The sequence below is a fragment of the Hippocampus guttulatus genome, chromosome 6 (assembly GCF_054856545.1).
Source record: "Hippocampus guttulatus isolate MCC_2025c chromosome 6, RoL_Hgut_1.0, whole genome shotgun sequence".
Lineage (NCBI taxonomy): Eukaryota > Metazoa > Chordata > Actinopteri > Syngnathiformes > Syngnathidae > Hippocampus > Hippocampus guttulatus.
The window spans coordinates 20,532,501-20,550,763 of record NC_141266.1 but is presented as its reverse complement, the minus strand read 5'-3'; the positions used below and the strand labels follow the sequence as shown (position 1 = coordinate 20,550,763).

The 18,263-nt window shown below is 42.3% G+C and overlaps 3 protein-coding genes across 4 annotated transcripts in view; 1 reads left to right on the top strand and 2 right to left on the bottom strand.

The window, feature by feature from the left end:
• Positions 1-480: 480 nt before the first annotated feature.
• On the bottom strand, positions 481-8,497 carry lsr (lipolysis stimulated lipoprotein receptor). Of its 2 annotated transcripts, XM_086114381.1 has the most exons (11): positions 8,311-8,497; positions 6,165-6,494; positions 5,621-5,740; positions 5,285-5,341; positions 3,612-3,758; positions 3,198-3,401; positions 3,060-3,119; positions 2,802-2,918; positions 1,968-2,262; positions 1,272-1,716; positions 481-969 (listed from the first exon to the last, which is right to left on the bottom strand). In XM_086114381.1, exons 1-11 carry the CDS (start codon positions 8,354-8,356, stop codon positions 934-936), a joined length of 1,857 nt encoding a protein of 618 aa, XP_085970507.1. In that variant the 5' UTR covers positions 8,357-8,497; the 3' UTR covers positions 481-933. The 2 variants fall into 2 exon arrangements, with proteins under 2 accessions (XP_085970507.1, XP_085970508.1); XM_086114382.1 differs by lacking the exon at positions 5,285-5,341.
• A 1,436-nt stretch (positions 8,498-9,933) lies between these two features.
• LOC147204059 (uncharacterized) lies at positions 9,934-15,167 on the top strand. The gene is made up of 6 exons (XM_086113410.1): positions 9,934-10,016; positions 10,933-11,105; positions 11,274-11,412; positions 11,762-11,869; positions 12,832-13,279; positions 13,560-15,167. The coding sequence occupies exons 2-6, from the start codon at positions 10,960-10,962 to the stop codon at positions 13,916-13,918; spliced, it is 1,200 nt and encodes a 399-aa protein (XP_085969536.1). The 5' UTR covers positions 9,934-10,016; positions 10,933-10,959; the 3' UTR covers positions 13,919-15,167.
• A 28-nt stretch (positions 15,168-15,195) lies between these two features.
• LOC147204058 (beta-1,4-galactosyltransferase 3) overlaps positions 15,196-18,263 on the bottom strand; it is a 12,295-nt gene continuing 9,227 nt past the window's right edge. Inside the window, exon 7 of the mRNA XM_086113411.1 lies at positions 15,196-17,542. Within this exon, the coding sequence (XP_085969537.1) occupies positions 17,326-17,542 (217 nt within the window). The 3' untranslated portion in view covers positions 15,196-17,325. The remainder of the gene's footprint in view (positions 17,543-18,263) is intronic.

Here is an 18,263-nt window from a genome sequence, read left to right as displayed (position 1 = left end):
CTTTTTTATTTATTTACTTTTGGGGTGCAAAATTCTGAAACATCATACGGGGAAAAAGTTAACTGTTGTACGGTAAAATTGAAATGAGCAACCTGGGAGGCAATTCTCTTCATTTTGATCCCTCTTTGCTATGCTAACTGGTACCATTCATAAAACTCATAAAAAGCTATGCTAAACTATGCAAAACACAGTGAGAGTTTAATCTTTTCAGCTCAGGAGCCACGTTTGACACTGAAAAATAGACGGATAGGCCATGTTATTCAAAAATAAGGGATGGAAAAATGTTTACATAAAAAAGATTTTTTAAGTACAAATAATATAAAATGCATATTATATTTACACAATTTATATTTTTTATTTGATTTGTTGGGAGTAGTCTACAAGCAAATGTCCTTAGAAGTGACAAGAAAGCCAAGTACTGTATACAATAGCGTACGATGATGGCGCCCTCTAGTGGTTGTAAATGCCACCAAGCATAAATGGCCAAGCGGGACAGCTTTATTTGTAAAATACGTTTTTTCCATCATGTGACGAACATTTACAGTACATTGTCAGCTGTACATGTTTTTAAAATTGAAAAATTCACATAGAAAGTAGCAAAGTACATATAAAAAAGTGTTCTAAAAAAAAAATGCTAAAAATCCCTCTAAGTTGATATTGCAACTAAATAAAACCATTTGAGTAAAACTAACATCTACAGCTTTGTACAGTTGAAGGCACTTGTGGCAGCCACAATGTTTCATAAAGCACATAAAATTACACTTTGTGCATTTCTCACACACTCATATACATTTATATTCAATTTGCGACAAGGTTTCGAAGGCAAGTTAAAAAAAAGATTCAAGATAGCTAATTAGTGAAATAAAAACTGTACAATCTCAACATTTACTTGTTTTTTGGGGAGGAGGAGTGGTGTTTCCTGTTGTGGGTGTCTCACACCACCAGGCTCTCTCGGCTCACAGCTCCATTCTGGAGGGAAGGGGAGAAAAAAGTTTTCCGTTAAAACCAGAAACATTGTCCAAAAAAGTACACCTTTTTCATGGCGAAACCTGAAAGAGGAGCTCTGGAATTCACACAAAATGGTTGCTTGAAACCAAAATGGCTGACTTAGGACAAGGGGTCCTTGAGAATTATTTGGGGGTCCTCTTATGATAGACATGTCCGCTCAGTATTGTGCCAATGGAAGTTAACTGCAAACTTTTTTTTTTTTAACTTTCAAAAGTGAGTGCTACTGAGTAAATTTTGTTGGGGCTGTCAGAGCTGTTCCTCACCTTGCGCAGATTGCTTTTCTTAGACGATGTCATGCTCTCGTCGTCGCTGTAGGGCGGCGGTAGAGCGCTAGGTCCCGAAGGCGGGTTCAGAGGCAGCGGCGGGGGTCCTCGGGGGGGCGGGGCCCTGCCTCGGTCAGAACGCTCCCCGTCACTCTCCAGTCGGTCTCGGCTGCGAGCCCTCTGCTGCTCCCCCAGCCTCTTCCTCTCCATGGCCTCTCTCAGGAAGCTGTCGTCGTAGTCGTCTCTTCTGTCGCGGCCGCCGCCCGGTCGCCGGTCCCTCTCCAGGTCCATCAGATCGTCGCGACTGCGGCTTCGCCGCCCTGGAAGGGCACCATAGCCTCCTCCGCCTGCCCCTCTTCGGTAGTCATCCGGGGAGTAGTCGCGGCGTCTGCGGTCGTCTCGGTCGTAGCCAGCGCGGCCGCTGCTGCTCCATTCGTCGTCAGAGCTGAAGATTGGTTAGTTTTAGCATGCAAGTTCATCGATTTAATGTATCATTCGTGATTGAAGAAGCCACAAAAAAACAAAACAAAAAACAGTTACATTTGGGGAAATCAGCAGAAACCCCACAAACATTAAAAAGTAAAATTCATTTTGAATAAGTTCACTATGTCATATGAATTTTCTATGAAATCAAGCGGTGAGGATGCGGGGAATGATTAAAATCAAAGTGATCACATTTCAAGAGCGGTGACTCACCCTCTCCTGCCTCGGTGCTCATCCGGACGTCGGTGCGGCGGGTAGTCGTCGCGGCCATAGCGGCGTCCGATGTCGTCCAGGTTTTCCATGGAGCGGGCCCGGGCCCGGTCACCCATGTAGCCTCGGCGCGGCGGCTCATTCGGGCGGCGGTGCACGTGTTGTGACACGCTGCTGATGGTGCTCATGCCCTCGTCGTCGTCGTATACGGTGGACAGCGCTGGCGGTTGCGGGCGACCGCCGCGGGATCGCGGGTCGGCGTTGGTGTGCAGCGAAGTCACCTCGCTCACGTTGTCCACTGAGAACAGGCCACAAGAAATTAAATTGAAACCTACACACACTCGGTTCACATCCTCAAGAGAGCCAACATTTGACGAGATGCATTTTTTAAATATTTGGGATGCAGCATTATTCCATCGATTAATCGGATAAAAAATGATTTTGCACCAATAAACAAAATATGCAAGTTAGGTATTGTATAATTGTTATCAACTTGGTTTTGCCCTCCTCACCTTCCATACTAAAATATCTGTGACTGCGTACACCTTTAAAAGGTGAGGCCTGGCCTAGTAAGTGACGCGGGAGTCAGCGGATGAGATCGTAGACTTGGTGTTGTATAATGTTAGTGCATGTGGAGAAAAAAAAGATCCCTACGAAGCTTGCTTGCGTTCCTTTTTTTTTCTAATTGAATTATGTGAGTCATTCGACCAATCGTTTGAGGATATCTTCAGTATTTATTGTACATCCATCGCGATGCAAAGACATGTAAATATAAACATGTATAAACATCTGAGTCATCCATCTTGCAATTAAATGTGTGCATGGCGGGTGACTCACAGCGGTTGTGGTTGGCGGGTCTGGACGGGTCCAGGTTGGCGAGCTCTCGCTCCATGTAGTAAATGGCACGCGTGGCGTTGCCTTCAGGGTCCACCTGGATGCGATAGCCGCTCCGAGCTGGAGGTGACCACATTTGTTGAGGAAATGAAAAATAGCCGACAGTATTTCCAGAAAAAAAAACAGGAATTGAAACAATACACACATACATTTTTGGCATCTTTGAAATGAACCATTCACATCGTCTTTCTGTTGACTTACTATGGTCGCCACCGCCGCCGTCTTGGTCGTGCAGCAGAGGCACTTGGGAACCATGACCCACTGCATGCAAACAATAAAATTCCAAATTAAATTAAACACGAACTGGAAATGACTTTCAATATTATGCCCCCCCCTCACCGGAGCTGGCGCCGTCAAACTCGCGCCCGTAGCCGTTCTGTGAGGGCGGGACGCCGACGCCGTTGGGCAGAGGGAGCAGCGGCATGGCGGGCTGGTGGACGAGCGGCCCGCTGTAGGCCGGCTGGGCATACATGCTGGGGGCGTAGACGGTGGTGGCGTACTGGTTGGCCATGCCCTTCTTCACCGCCTTACCTGCCTCGTACACTGCGGCACCAGAGAAACGCCATGATCAACTAATGTCATCGATAATGTCCTACCGTGAAAGCATGGGTTGTATTTTTCCCCCTTGTGGAACCACAGCACTCTTATTTTTCACCAAGATGGTGGATTGCCTTTTTTTTGTCAGTTACACAAATACCGCGCCCAACTATTTGTATCCAAGCAAATGAAAAGTCCATTTTGCCAAGTACTCACGTGCCCGCGGGCAGCAGCATCGGTCGGGGCAGCAGGGGCAGCTGACGTAGCAGCAGCACGTGTGCGGACAACACTGACACCAGCAGATGCCGATCAGCAACAGCAGCAGCAGAAAGCCCAACACCACGACCACCACCAACAGCCAATCTGGACATTATTAAAATAAATAAATAAATAAATACATGGGAATCATGATTATTCGCAAAATAGGAACCATTATGACCATTTATGTCAAGTGAAACTGCAGTTTGGAAAAAAAAAAAAAAAAAAAAAAAGGACATTGATAATGAAATGGATACAAGTGGCTGGCTCCCAGTTCAGGGTGTCCACCTTTCTTGAACATGGCAAATGTTTCATTTACTTTGATACTTTTGAAAGTAACAACTTATTACTGACATTTTCATATCCAGCTGCGTGTTTTTCCGAACAGTCTTGCCTTAACACATGGTACTTCGGTTACAAAAGAAACCTTTTCAGGACAACTGACATGATACATTATGACAACATCGCCACTTTCTTGATTCAGTTTGTTTGTGGCCCCCGCCCCCAAGTGAGTGAGTCTTTTTTTTTTTTTTAATGAAAAGAAGCTTCTGTGTATTACCTCCTGTCCACCTGTATCGGCTATCTTTGGTATTCATTTTTCTGAAGTGGACAGCACACATTGTGACAAACTGTATCAAGCCGCGTATTAGAGGGACAGCTCCTATTTGAGGAAATCCAACCCCCCCACCCCACATCCCTTGTAGTGTTATGAAAACCACATGACCTACTACATCACACTTTGCTGTGCTTGGCAGAGGCAAACATGCACCATTTTTATGTCCCAAGAACCACAAGGCTCATTGTCAAACGTCTGCTTTCCAACCTGAGATAAACAACATTTCTCCTGGCAAACTGGCTGAGCCCGTTTATGTGAGGCATGACACAACTAGAGCGCTGCAAAGGTAAACAAAATAAAGCGGGAAAAGAAACGCTACAGAGCGTTACGGGATCATTTCAGAAAGATGAAATAGACGATTGCGGAAAGATTGGGAAAAAAAAAGATGACTGATCAGAAGACAAACTGGTATTTTCCGACACGCATTTTGGCCTAGTTCTCAGTAAAAGAAAAAAAATGCACTTGGTCACAGAAATTATTTTAACGTGTTGATAAAACTTCCTTTGCTTGCTTTACTTTGTTTCCATAACATAGGAAGGACATCGTGGTTCCTCCAGCTTAAGCCAAGTTCAATCAAATATTAAGCCTTTTTACCCCCAGACTTTTTTTTTTTAACTTACAGTACATTTGAAATTTAATTCAAAACCAACTTCAACTCTGTGCCCAAGGTCCCACGTTGTCCAAAGTTGTCACCGTATATCAATGACATGGATCTCCTATTACCAATGCCGATTAAAACCACATCACCGTTTTGTTCCCTCCGCTGTCGTGATTGGACGATGTTACCACGAGTCGGTCTGTAAATTATTATTATTATTATTTTTTCAAGAACGTTACTTCAGGTTGACATTTGAGACTGTTTACGATCACAAAATCCTACTTCAGTGTCAACAGTTTTTTGTACCTCATTTTTAAAAGACTGATTTAAGATATTTTATCGTCAACTGAGACGTTACTTTTGACTGAGGATCTAGTAGCACTCAAACCAGTCACACTAAGAGGGCTTTTGTACTACCTTCCATAACCAGTAAGTCAATGCCGGGCAGCAGGTCAGTAGTATCTGACTTTCTCTCTGCGAAAGAAAGATAAAGCCACAATTACTAGATCGTGTGCGCTCTTGGGACGATCACACCTGCCCACGCGGCGTTTTAGCTGTAAAACACGACGACGACGACGCATGGCCAAATCCATCAAGATTTGCTCTACTTTTATCCGTAAATCCAGACGCTTTCTGAGAACCTGATCGATTAATTGTTGCATCTCACATCTTTTGTCCTATTAGTTTATTTTGGTCGGGGTACAGCAAAGGGAAGAGAAGGCCAGTAGTGGAAAGCAGTTGATTGGCGTTTACCCAAGACAATGAGCTCGGTGTAGTCCTCGCTATTGCCCGAGAGGTCCTGCGAGGAGATGACAGAGCACACGTAGACCCCGCTGTCGCCCCACGCCGTCTGTGCAATGTTCAGGTCAGCATCTGGCAGTGAGGACACAAGAAAAGAAGTTGAGGAAAACACGTGTTGCCTAGTAGCAGACAAAGCGAGGACGCTTCTTGCAAACGTGACTGTTGGAGGCTCATATGATCAGAAAAATGCACTGCCATCTACCTGTTGTCTCTTCAGGGAATTTAATAATTTTAGTGAAAAAAAAAAATCCATGTTCGCGTAAATCTAAAAAAATGAAATACGAAATCTGAAGACATTCCGTCTTCAGATTTCGTCTTTTTTATCCCCACCATAATTAAACTGCAGCTTATTTTTTAATGTTTATTATTAGGCCAATGCAAAACATTTTTACTTCACGCTTAATAAGGAACAATAGAATCCCATTTGGAGAATAGAATTTTGTTCAGTATGTCATTGCACCTGCTGAAAGAAGAATGTGTTGCATCTCGCACTCACTGTTGATGATGCTGATCTTGCGTCCTTGATACTCGCTGCCCAACGTCACGGCGCTGCCCTGCTTGGAGGCCACGATGCGCACCGTGCGCTGGCCGTCGGCGCACTCGATGTTGGGGTCGTAGTTGGGGTTATTCTGCGACAGGATGTTGTCGGCACTGCTGGGGTTGAGCGCCGCCTGCACCGGGTCGCGGCAGTACGACTTGTAGCGCCACATGACCACCGGCGGCTGCGAGGCGGTGGTCTGGAAGTTGCAGGTGAGCGTGACGGGCTGGAACAGGATGACCACGTAGCGCTTCACCGGGCTGCTCACTGACACGGCCAGGGCCGACTCTAGAATGACATTAAGTAAAAAGGATACAACCGGTTTGCAGGGAATTGATAAAACGTGTATGGTGCTCCCACCACGGTCTGATACAAAAACATTTTATGGAACCTATTTAGATGCCTTTTGTTGTTGTTTCTCAATTTCTTTCTCGTAATCATAGACTATACTAAACACAAAATATTACATTAAATACGAGTTAGTAGTCACATGGGCGTAAAAGCAGAATTGTAGTTTAAAAAAAAAACGACAGTGCAGTGCTGTTCAAGCAATAATTTTTCCAATGTCAGAGGTTATAGAGCCCGAGGCGGCCTGAATCAAGTCAGAAGCGGCCACCTTCAAATGTCACGTGGTGTTGAGTTCTTCACGACTAGTATCACCATGAACCGGTGAGGAGTCACCTACTTTGTCAGCTCTTCGTACTTGAGAGTAATTACGCTGAAAGGAGACATATTACTCATTAGCAAGTTGGCTTCCTGCTTCTATTAACTAACGGACGGAGAGCCCGAGTGTAGAAAATAAGCGAGAGCCCAAGACAATTAAAGCACTTTGGTGGCGCACCGACTTATCAGCACAAAATCATTCTGAAGTTGCTGTCCCTGACCACCTAAAATGTTTCCTAGTGATTAAAAAAAAAAAAAGTCAGCTAATTGCTACCTAACAACATAAACAAGGAGCTACAATCAAATTAGGACTGGTGATGATGATACCATGTTGGGAAGGTGGTAGAAGGTAAGAAACGTTCTACATATCCTGGTTTGGTTTATGACACGAACGTAGTGTCTGAATATCACTGCAAATAGGTGGATCAAACTATTTCAGAAGAGAGACGGCATTGCTGTAATTTTGCTCTTAAAATGTCAAGTTCCAACAAAATTCTGCATGTTCACTCATTTCTCTCGCTTGTTTAATTAAAAAGGACATACAAAAAAAAAATCTTAAATTTTAGTGGTGCTGGTATTCAATTTAGGGGGGCTTCAGCACCCCCAAAAATTGGTTAGAAAGGCCCATTGTCCCCAGTTTGATTAAAATCCATTTTGGAAGAAATATGGCAACTATGAAGAGAGATGTGACAGGATTCATTTTACACAGAATGTTCTTATTAAGATCCATTAAGTGATGAGATTTATTGATATCATTGGTAAACCCAAATTGATCAAGATTGACTTTGTAGGTGTCACTCTATAGCAGCAACTACTCTAACAGTCAATATTTAGGATGTTGATAATTGAATCATGGAGCGTCTTTATAACTGAACCTATTTCATCAGGGTGCTTACATGCATGAATGAAAGATGATTAAAAACTAAAAACAACTGAGTATACAATAAATGTGAATAACATCTCAAAAATTACTTTGGTTACATTATTTTATTGTGAAGAGACTTGGTAGGACACCCTGTTTTTTCAAATTGGTTATGTATTACCGTAGATTGGGAGCTGACAGTAAGTACGATATATCTGAAAGAAATAAAACACTAATACCACAATAAGTAAAAAAAGTCGTTGTGGGCTTCAACTGACGTGATGGGCAATTGGTTGTTTTACAACCGAATTAAGATATGTACGCCATTTTGTACACCCAAAATGAATCCAACTGCCTTATTTTATTCATTTTTTAGATGAACGCAATACTTCAAGGGACAAATCAGTTTCCAACAGCTCCTTGAAACCTCTCGTTATCTGGATTGAAAACACCCCAAACGGTCATTAAAACGCAATTAATGTATCCAAATTGTACAAAAAAAACAATGTGAGTAGAAAGAACATGTCCACCGTCTGAGGCGGAAGCGGGCCCACCCAGTCGAGGCGAAAACTCTCTTACCTGTCGCCAGAGTCGCGGCGATAAATAACACCCAAAATATCTTCATTCCGCCGCCGAACTCCGCGAATCACTCGTTGAATCTTGTTTGTTGATCACAACTTTATCATAACAACTAATTTACATAGTGCTCGAACCGTAAATTTTCCCCTTAGACCGGAGCGTCAATCCCATTTTGTGACGTCCCCAGTTTCGCTCAGGAGGTAAGTACCTGAACGCACCACGCAGGTGTAAGTTCAGACATGTTGCGAAACACGGAGGGGAGAACATGCGATTTAAACGTATTTTCTGAAAAGCGACGACTAATTTAAAGCAATACTAAGCAAATAAGACTATAATTATGTTAATATAAAATACAAAGTCATTGGTTAAGCAACACCATGTTCTAAATACTGACGTAAATGGACACTAAACTAAGTTATCTCCCCTACTTCTAAAAGTGGTACGTTCCATTTGGTGATAAGGTGTTCATTAATGTTCAACAGCCTCTCGGAGTTTCTATGAAAATTCGAGCATGTTTTTCGAGACTATTCACATTAGTTGAAGATAATGTTAATAGTTGACAGTTCTCACACACACACACACACACACACACACACATATATATATACATATATATATATATATATATATATGTGGATCAATGGAACACTAAATTTTCCCTAGGTATGAGTGTGAGCTCGAATGCTTGTTCATCTATGTCTGCTCTGCGATTGGCTTGTACCCCACCTGCTGTCCGAAGATAGCTGGGATAGGCTCCAGTTTGCCCGTGACCCTTGTGAGGATAAACAGATTAGAAAATGGATCAATGGATGGATATTTGAAGTACACATTTCCTTAGAGTATCACAGAATGCAATGAAACTGACAGTCACCACGTTGGTATTTGCTGACCTCCAGTGGAAGTAAATTAGTCAGACAGAAACCAGGGGATCATTTCCTTAAATTTAAGCGGGAGTTTTAAAAACAAAATCTTTTTGTTTCATTTGCTAAAACGCCGAGTCTAACCCCAATAAATGTTCGATCGGGTGAGGAAAAAAAATCATCCCTTTGTACCTCCATCTTTTACCTGTAATTAGATTAAGAACCCCTCATGCCCGAGGAAAAACAACCGATCAGAGAAACAAGATGTAGCAGTAGAGGTGTCAATATTTACAGTGCTCTTAGAGTGAATTAAATGAAATGAATTACAAAAGAAAAAGTTTATTTCCACCCCTCTGTTCAATAATGGCACATTATTCCAAATTGACAGTGTAGAAAATGCCCACACACAAATTAATTATGGGCGAAGAGCTTTAATGACACTTGGGGCCTGTTTATGTCCTGTTCAATTTGTTTCAAGTAGACCAGGGATGTCCAAAGTCGGTCCTCAAGGGCCACCGTCCTCCCTGTTTTCGAGCTCTCTCAGGAGCAACACACCTGATTCAAATACTCAGTGTCGTTCGAATGCTGCTTCATAGCTGGCCGAGCATCTGAATCAGGCGTGTTGCAGCCGGGAGAGCTGGAAAACAGGCAGGACAGCGGCCCTCCAGGCCCGGAGCTGGACATGTCTGCAGTAGACTTTTATACGGTTGTCAGAAAGTCAGTCAGTCAGGCCGGGACAGGCCCACCCGCCCGCCTCAAGGGAGGCGTGGTACGAAGCCAAGCAAGTATGATAAAAGAGCTATGTCGATTCGTGTTCAGACCTGATGCCTCCACTCTGCCTCAACGGTAAGAAGACCGAATCTATGTTTACGTTACACCAGCAGAATGTTGACTTGATGGATAATTTATCCCAATTTTATTCATTCTTAACATGCGGGTTATATTTGGCATATTTTGTAATTGCTGGTGGTTTTTCCGGTTTGTGAGTGTTTTCTTTGTAATCCGACTATGCCCATTTTGGTAAACCCACGTTCAAATCGAAGTCTCATGTCTTACATTCAAAGATAGGGGGAAAATTGTCTTTTTTTATGTTCCTGGAGAAAAGGTGGAAAAGAGCAAGCGACGTTCGTCGATGACAGTGGCACTCCCCAACCAGGAATGCTTATTTGCACTCATTTCGTCACACGCTGTTCGCTTTTAGTCCTGATGAGCAGATGCATTTTGATGAATTAGCATTGTTGCATTTCCTTGAAAGAACAGATCAGAATCAAGACTCTTTCACACAGGCAAAAATAAAAATTTTAGGGGTCATGATCCAGACACTCCCAAATCTCAGTCAATTGCACCCCCCGACCCGTGAAAAGTTGGGAAAATTAGCCCGGCCCGGACACCTGTTGGCTTGTACTTTGGCAAACCCCTACAGGGAATTTGCCAAAATAAGGACCAATCGGAAGCAGGTATCCTAGACAGATGGATTGTCTCAAATTGTCAAGAGAATTACGGTTGGAACGTAACGAATGTTATAAACTCAAGTTTATAACATTCAAGAGGTGTGCCTCAAGGCTCAATATTAGATCCACTACATTTCTCAATTTCCTGTACCCAGAGAATTAACAGTAGTTCTCCACACTGACCATGTTTGTCCATCAAGTAAACTTTACAAAGAGTGGAGACAGTTTTGCTTGATATCCCATTATTTTGGATCTCAAAAGGTCTTGCAGGTGTACCTATTGATGTGAACTGTGTGTGTGAATACTGGCAGCCATTACCGCTGACAAAGGTAGCCCGGATGGCGTACTCCACCGGAACTCTGGCACAAGGCTGCTTCGGCAAGATTTACCGAGAGAAGTACAATGACACCTGGGCGGCCATCAAGAAGGTTCCTCAGCACCTCATCAGCAGGAAGGACCTGGAGAGAGAGTGCGAAGTGTACAAGTGGGTAGTAGGCTAAGTAAACTTTTGTGCAGGAAATTCAAACCACTCACCCTTGGACAGCCAAGGAAACAGGCTCACAAGCAGTCGTTTCACACCATTGCAAACCAATAAAACCAAATCATAAAGTGGTTTTGTCATCATGTCTGTTTTCGTTGCATTTTATCATAGCAAAGCCAATCACCCAAACATCGTCAGACTGCTGGGCAACATCAACCTGAAAGACGGCAAATGGATTATTCCACTGGAGTTCATCTTCGGAGAGGACCTGGAAACTACCATTTTTAAGTCAGCAAAATCCAAAATACAGGTGAGCACGGGAACCAATTGGCGCCATCCAGTTCATGAGACGCAAATAATATTACAGGTCTCTTGTCCGATGGACTGGATTAATGACAAGAGCGGGCCATGTGTAGCCCTCAGACCATACTTTAACCTCCTTGATCTAATTATTAGTCTTCAGAAGTTTAGTTTTTGATCTGAAGGGAAAAACCAAAAGGAAAAGAAGACAACGAAGTTTTGTTTTTAACCGCACCATGCTAATTCCACACATTGCAAATTCATTCACACCTGAGGGAGGAAAAGCCGGTTTTGGAATTGACACCTGGTTGAAACGTTTCCACCTTTTCATGATTTTTTTTGGTTTGTTTATTTTACAGCTGACTCCAACGAATCGAGGCAAAATCGTTTTGGGCATGTGTGAGGGGCTTCTGCACCTCCACTCTAAAGATATTGTCCATCAAGATCTCAAGCCTGAAAACATCATGGTGGGTACATGTTTTAAGCGTTAAAATGACTTGACGGTTGAGATAGTGTCGGCTACCTAGATGAACTGAATGATTTAACATTATTGTAAAAAGGAACAAGCATACAATAAAGGACGAAAAATACACAGTGGTAGCTTCAAGAATACTTGAGTTGATTTAAATCAAATCATGCACAGTTCACTAAACATGGCTTGCGGTTACTACAGTGGACAGCTTATGTTATCAGGTGACATGTTATCATTATTGATGCATGAAAGGGTTAATCAAATGAGAACCATCCGTTCCAACCACAAACATATTCGACAGTCTTGTGAGCCATTAGTCAGTTTCAAGCAAGTCACATCCAGTAATTTTGCTGTCAGGCAGAATCCTCGCATCTTTGCCCCCGCCTCCCCAGAAAAAAGGTTATTTATTACACTGTCATTGATTGTTACAGGCGTGCGACCCATTAAAAGGTTCAAAACTTAATGCACCCTGCCCCTGCAAAACAACTGTGGTGATGTCATCTTCCTGAAATCTTTTTCAAAGGTCTTCGAACCATGAACGGTACGAGGTGAAAAAAAAAAAGATGCAGTGACTAGACAGTATTAGATGGAAATTATTTCCCATGCAAATTTTGGTGGTTGATGGGCTGAAGGTATTCAACTGGGCTATTTACACATTATTTTTTTCTTTTAAAGATACCTCGCCTTGAACATGCCTTAAGTCCCCCCCCCCCCCCCCAGCATTGAGCCATCTCGCAAACAAATTCCATTATTACAGAGCCAATCCAGGTTTGGACCAAGAAAAGTAATCACGCTTGTGATGAAAAAAATCTGCATATTTTGTTTGTAATAAACTGTTTAAAAAGAAACAGTCGTCCATGAATAAATGCAAATGCATTCAACTTAAAAGTTAAATACAAGTTGACTATACAGTGATGCTTTGAGAACCTGCACCACTCACCGTTTCTCCACCTCCAGGTGGAACACAACACCAACCGAGCCGTGATCATCGACCTGGGTCTGGCCAAGTTCTTCCGGCGTGGCCTCAACTCGGCCGTGGACATGGGAAACGAGGCCTACTCAGCCCCTGAGGTCCTGCAGCGCCACAGCCAACGGGATCAGCGCTCAGACGTGTGGGCCATGGGCAAGATCATCGCCGAGCTTTGCGCCCGCGTTCGGCTGCACACCCCCAGCGTCTGCCCGGCCAAGATCCGGGAGGTGATGCGCGACCAGCCCTACTGCCAGGCCGTATGCAGGATGGTGGAAAGCAATCCTGCCCTGAGGACCTCCATGGTGGGCATCATCAATGACATGAGGAGGGCCGGCGGAGGTCTGGGACGCCTCACTCCACCGCAGGGAAGGATCAGGAACCGGTCGGCGTCACCGGGCCGAAGAGGTCCATCTCCGTTCAACAAAGAGCGGCGAGGTAGATAACGAGTCAATGGAAAACGTTCTTACCGTCTTCCTACTCATGTTGTAGTATACGGCAGCAGAACACCCACTGTAAGAATATCTGCCATCTAGTGGTAAATTGTGATATTGCAATTTAAATAGTTAACACCTGCATACCTGGAAAAAAAAACAAAGGTTAAAGGTAACTTTAAAAGATTAATCCAGTGATTCTTTCACATACCACTAGAGGGACCCTGCATATCACACTTTGAGAATTCCTGCCAGTTGAATGACAATCATTTCACTTTTTTCAGCACACTCACCGATGAAGCATGGATCGCCGCTGGGGTGGGAGCGCACCCCTCGACCGGACATTAAACTTCTGCCCCGCAGCCCCAGGCAACCCCGGTCGCTCTCCCCACAGAGGATCCAAGCGCTGGTCCCCGCGGCCGGTGGCGGCGACGCAATGAAGTTGACCAAGGACATGATGAAGATGGGCTTGTTCCAGGAAGCTGCCCGCGACCTGCCGTGCCAGCTGCCCGCCACCGGCCGGGTGATGGTGCGCCGCTTCGAGGAGAGGAACGGCGAGGTGGAAACGTGGGCGCAGAAAGAAGTGGTCATGCGCGACGGCAAAATAATTAAGTATAATGACGTCACCTACAACAGCTCATAGAATTTTTCTCAGGCAGAAAAAAAAATACCCCACAATAAACACATTGAGTGTATCGGCCTAAAAAACATTCAACTTAATGTGACCTCTAAAAATGTAAATGCACAAATGAATGTTTCTTTTTTTTTCTTTTTTACAATTTGACTTTCTCGAACAAGGACCTGAATGGCAGAAGTCACCTCTGTTGGTTGACACATTAAAATTTCCAGACATATTTAGGGAAAGTCAAAGTAAGTTTATAGTGCATTTTATGTTGATTCAGAAAACGTCAGCCCCAAAGCCCAATATCCTGTAACTTTTTGTGAGTAGTGTATGACTGCAAAGAAGACTGTTTACCTTCTTGGGAGAGCAAACACAAGCTAGCCTGTCCACACCTGAGCATATGTTTTATTCCAGTTGTAATAGGACACCAGGAAATAGCTTCTGAAAGCATTCTAACATGCTTGCTGAACCTACAAATTACCACCCGTGACTGTGAACCAGTCGCAAACTTGCATAGTTATGAAGAGAAATAGTTTGCCCGATGTTTTTATTTTATTTTTTTATTTTAAACTTTTACTCAGTCATTTAGATGATTTTGAGTGATTTCTGCTCAATGCAGGACTATTTCTCCTGTCATGTTTGTTTCTTGGGTACACTTATGCCTTTTTTCAGCCCTTTGTGTCATTGCCGAGTTAATACTTTAAGTATACAATGCAAATTTAAAAGTGTGAAAAGCACAAGTGGAGCAAAACTTTTTTTTGCCAAGTTAATTACTAGCTATCAAGCTAGTAGCTAGCTACTTGCTCTCTCGCAAGAGTGAGAGATACTAGGATTACATTTGCTAATGTCAACTTTTGGAAATTTTAACGACAGTGAACCATGACATAATGAGTTTGACATAAATTGAGAATCGTTTTGGCGCCATCCTGTGGCATCCTGGTGCCAAGAATTTTGAATTGGGTTGAGTATACAGTATTTAAATTTAGATTTTTTTTGACTGCTTTGCCACCAACTTAGGCCACCTATGTTCAATTATAAACCATTTTGGGGAGGGTCAATTGCAAATTTTTGCAATTCGCAGCAGGGCTTAGTGTATGTGAGTTTTCAATTCGCTCACAAGCTAACAGGTTTGGGCCTGGTAATGGCAATTCGATTACAGCTAGATTGCTGATAAAAAAATTTTTTGTTGCATCTAAAATGTGATTGTATTTCAACTATGTGGAGCACTTTGAGTCTTCAGTGAAAACTGTGAAATAAAACATTTGTTCAACAGTTGCATAATTACTGCACCCTCCATACAGCATTTGAATAATCGATTTATTACAGAATTTAAGGCCACTCAAATGTGTTGAACACACACACACACACACACACACACTCACATACACAAGCAGAGCTAACAGTACCCCGGTCCAGTACTAACCTGCAATGTCACAAAGAAAAAAAAAAGTTACACCAAAAATCAGGACACTTTTTACAGTGCACTGACCTGCTAATATGCAGAGTGGCTTCAATATGCTGCCAAGTCGAAATCAATTGTTCACAACCCATGAATGAAAAGTTGTAGAAAGTTTTTTTTTTTTTTTAGACCAACCTTAAGGTCCATGCACTAGTAGGCTCTTTGTCATCTCTAATAGGGCAATTCTAATACTAGCAGCACGGTTTACTCAGCACAACTGTTGTACCTCATTAGTGACATGTAGTCATCCTAATAAGACTCCCTACGTCTTATACTAGTGCACTAAATTGTTACTAGTGAAGGAGGAGAAGAGCATGGACCTCAGGATGGATGTCCGGGATATCAATAAACGGTCAAACGGCTTTACCTTGTCGGACTAGTACTGCAAAAACATCAACTTGGGTGGTCTACTAGTGCGCTTCATTGAGCCTCTTAGCACATGGAACTTAAGATGGATATCAAGGATAAAGAAAAAAAAAAGTTTGTGTACTAACAGGCCCAACGTGGTATGAGTTGTAGGTTCATTTAAAAACAAACAAAAAAAATCTCAAAGACAGTTTCCATTACTGCAATGAATTGTATGACGAGTGAGGACAATGAGCTAGTAAAGAGACCTTCAGCTGGATATCAAGGAAATAGAATAAATGCTGAAAGAACTATCTATAATAGCTGGTATACATACTCTGTCCCTCCCAGATTCTCTTTGGTCGGTGGCTTCCTGAGACGCTGATTACAACATTGTGGATTAATATTCAGATTACAATGATTTTGTATAAGAACACTCGTGTATGTTTGATGTCTCTGTTTGGTGGATGTAAAGGCAAAGAGCATGTGGTGGACATTTACTGCATGAAAGGAAGGAGAGCTGTGCAGTATTTGTCACCGCCAGGTGCAAAAGTTTTTTTTTTCCCTCAATCAGAAAATCCAAAAATATTTTCTTAGCATTTTGGAAAAATTACAATATTTTGTTTTTGCGTGTTGGGAGAAGAGAAACATTTTTTTTCTTCAAGTTTATAAAAGTAAAAAATAAAATAAAAATAAAAAAGTATTCTAGAAAGGCAAAAAAGTCAAAAATGAAATGATTCCAACCAAGACTTAATTTTGAGTTAGTGATTTTTTGTTGAAAGGGTGTCACGCAAGAGAAATGAGGAATTTCCTAATGTAACTTCATTTGTGATGAAAAATGTTGATTTAGATTTTTGAAGTTTTATTGGAGGGACTGATGATGAAAACAATTTTTAATGTGTTGGTTCTGAACGAGTAGCGTGGTATTTTATTTCATTATTATTTGCATACTAAAATTTTAATCTATCGATTTTTTTGTAATTACTTTTCCTTTATAATACTCATTGAAGTTCGTTTCGGGCACCGCTGTTGACATGAATATAATTCAAATTTGTTGGTTTCTTTTATTTTTGGTAGACTAACTAAATATCCATATAAAATGTAAAAAAAAATGAAGGAATTGTGCTCAAAATATTGATATTTATCATTTTCTCAATAATAACTTAATTGGACAGATGATTTTTTTTTGGAACCTGGCCGCTACCTTGTGTCCAACCCATCAAACACAAAAAAGTCAAATATGAAGGCCTGCGGAATTAACTGCAAATACCACCCGTGGAAGTGAAATATGAAACTACTGCAAAATGTGCCACGATATGCTTGTTAAGTATTCCTTTTCTCAAAATGTGTAAACTAGGCCATATCCTTTGACTGTAGTAGGATCACAACCCCCACCCACTCCCCACTTGAAAGAAGTTAACGAAGGAGCATCAATAGTGGAAGTGGATTGCACAAGTATTGGAAGGCATCAGGAGGTTTGAGCAGCCAACATATGGCGGCACCGTCGATAAACTCACAGAGTCCAACGCGACAGGGATAGTTGATATTTTTCAAAAGATGCGCCAAGTCCGCGAGGACGAATAAGGCCTCTCAAAAAAAATAAAAAAAAATAATTGACAACGGGCTATTTGTCAGGTTTCGGAGTGGCGGGCTTGACAGAAGCCTTGGCAGAGATCGGGACAGTGGACCGTGGCGGCAGCGGTTGCAGCCCGGCCTCTGTGCCGATGTGGACAGTGATGTTTGTGTAGAGCGGGAGGTACTCCCGGGACAAAACTTCATACTCGGCCGTGTTCATACCGTCCAGCTTCCAAGTGTGACGCGTCTTGGCCAGCATGTTGAACCTGGACACACAAAAATACATCAAAATTTTATCTAATTAAAAAATTAATAAATAATCAAAGTTCCACCCATCGATTTTCTAATCTGTTTATCCTCACAAAGGTTGCAGGCGTGCTGGAGCACACAGACGCCATCCGCACTCACACTTGCCCTTGGTGACAATTTAGAGTTCTCCATTAACCCGCCATGCATGTTTTTAGAATGTAGGTTGAAACTGGAGTACACAGAGAAAACCCACGCAGGCACGCGGGGAATATGCAAACAACACGGGGAGGCCGGAGCCGGAATCGCTGCACTGCGAGGCGGACGTGCTAACCAGGAGTCCACCGTGGCAACCCACATAGAAGTTCAATTAATGCACATAAAAACAGCAGCTGAAGAGATGAAAGAAGGAATAGTAAAAACTAAAAACAACTGCTAAAACATCCTGAATTAAATAAATTAAGAAAATATTGAGTACAAAATAGAAATAAAGAAATCGATTGAAAAAAAAAATTGAAATCGTAAAAAGAGCAATATTTAGCTGAATTCCATTTTGAAAAACAAGCCCAAAAAATGTACGGTAAGTCAAATGAATTGTACAACAGATAAACTAATTTTAAAAAATGCATACTGCACATAATTGTTAATACAAATCAAAAATAAGGAATGACAAAAATAAAGCCCAAATATCTTAAAACAATGAAAAAAAAAAAAAGATGCCAAGAGTATAAGTATCTACTC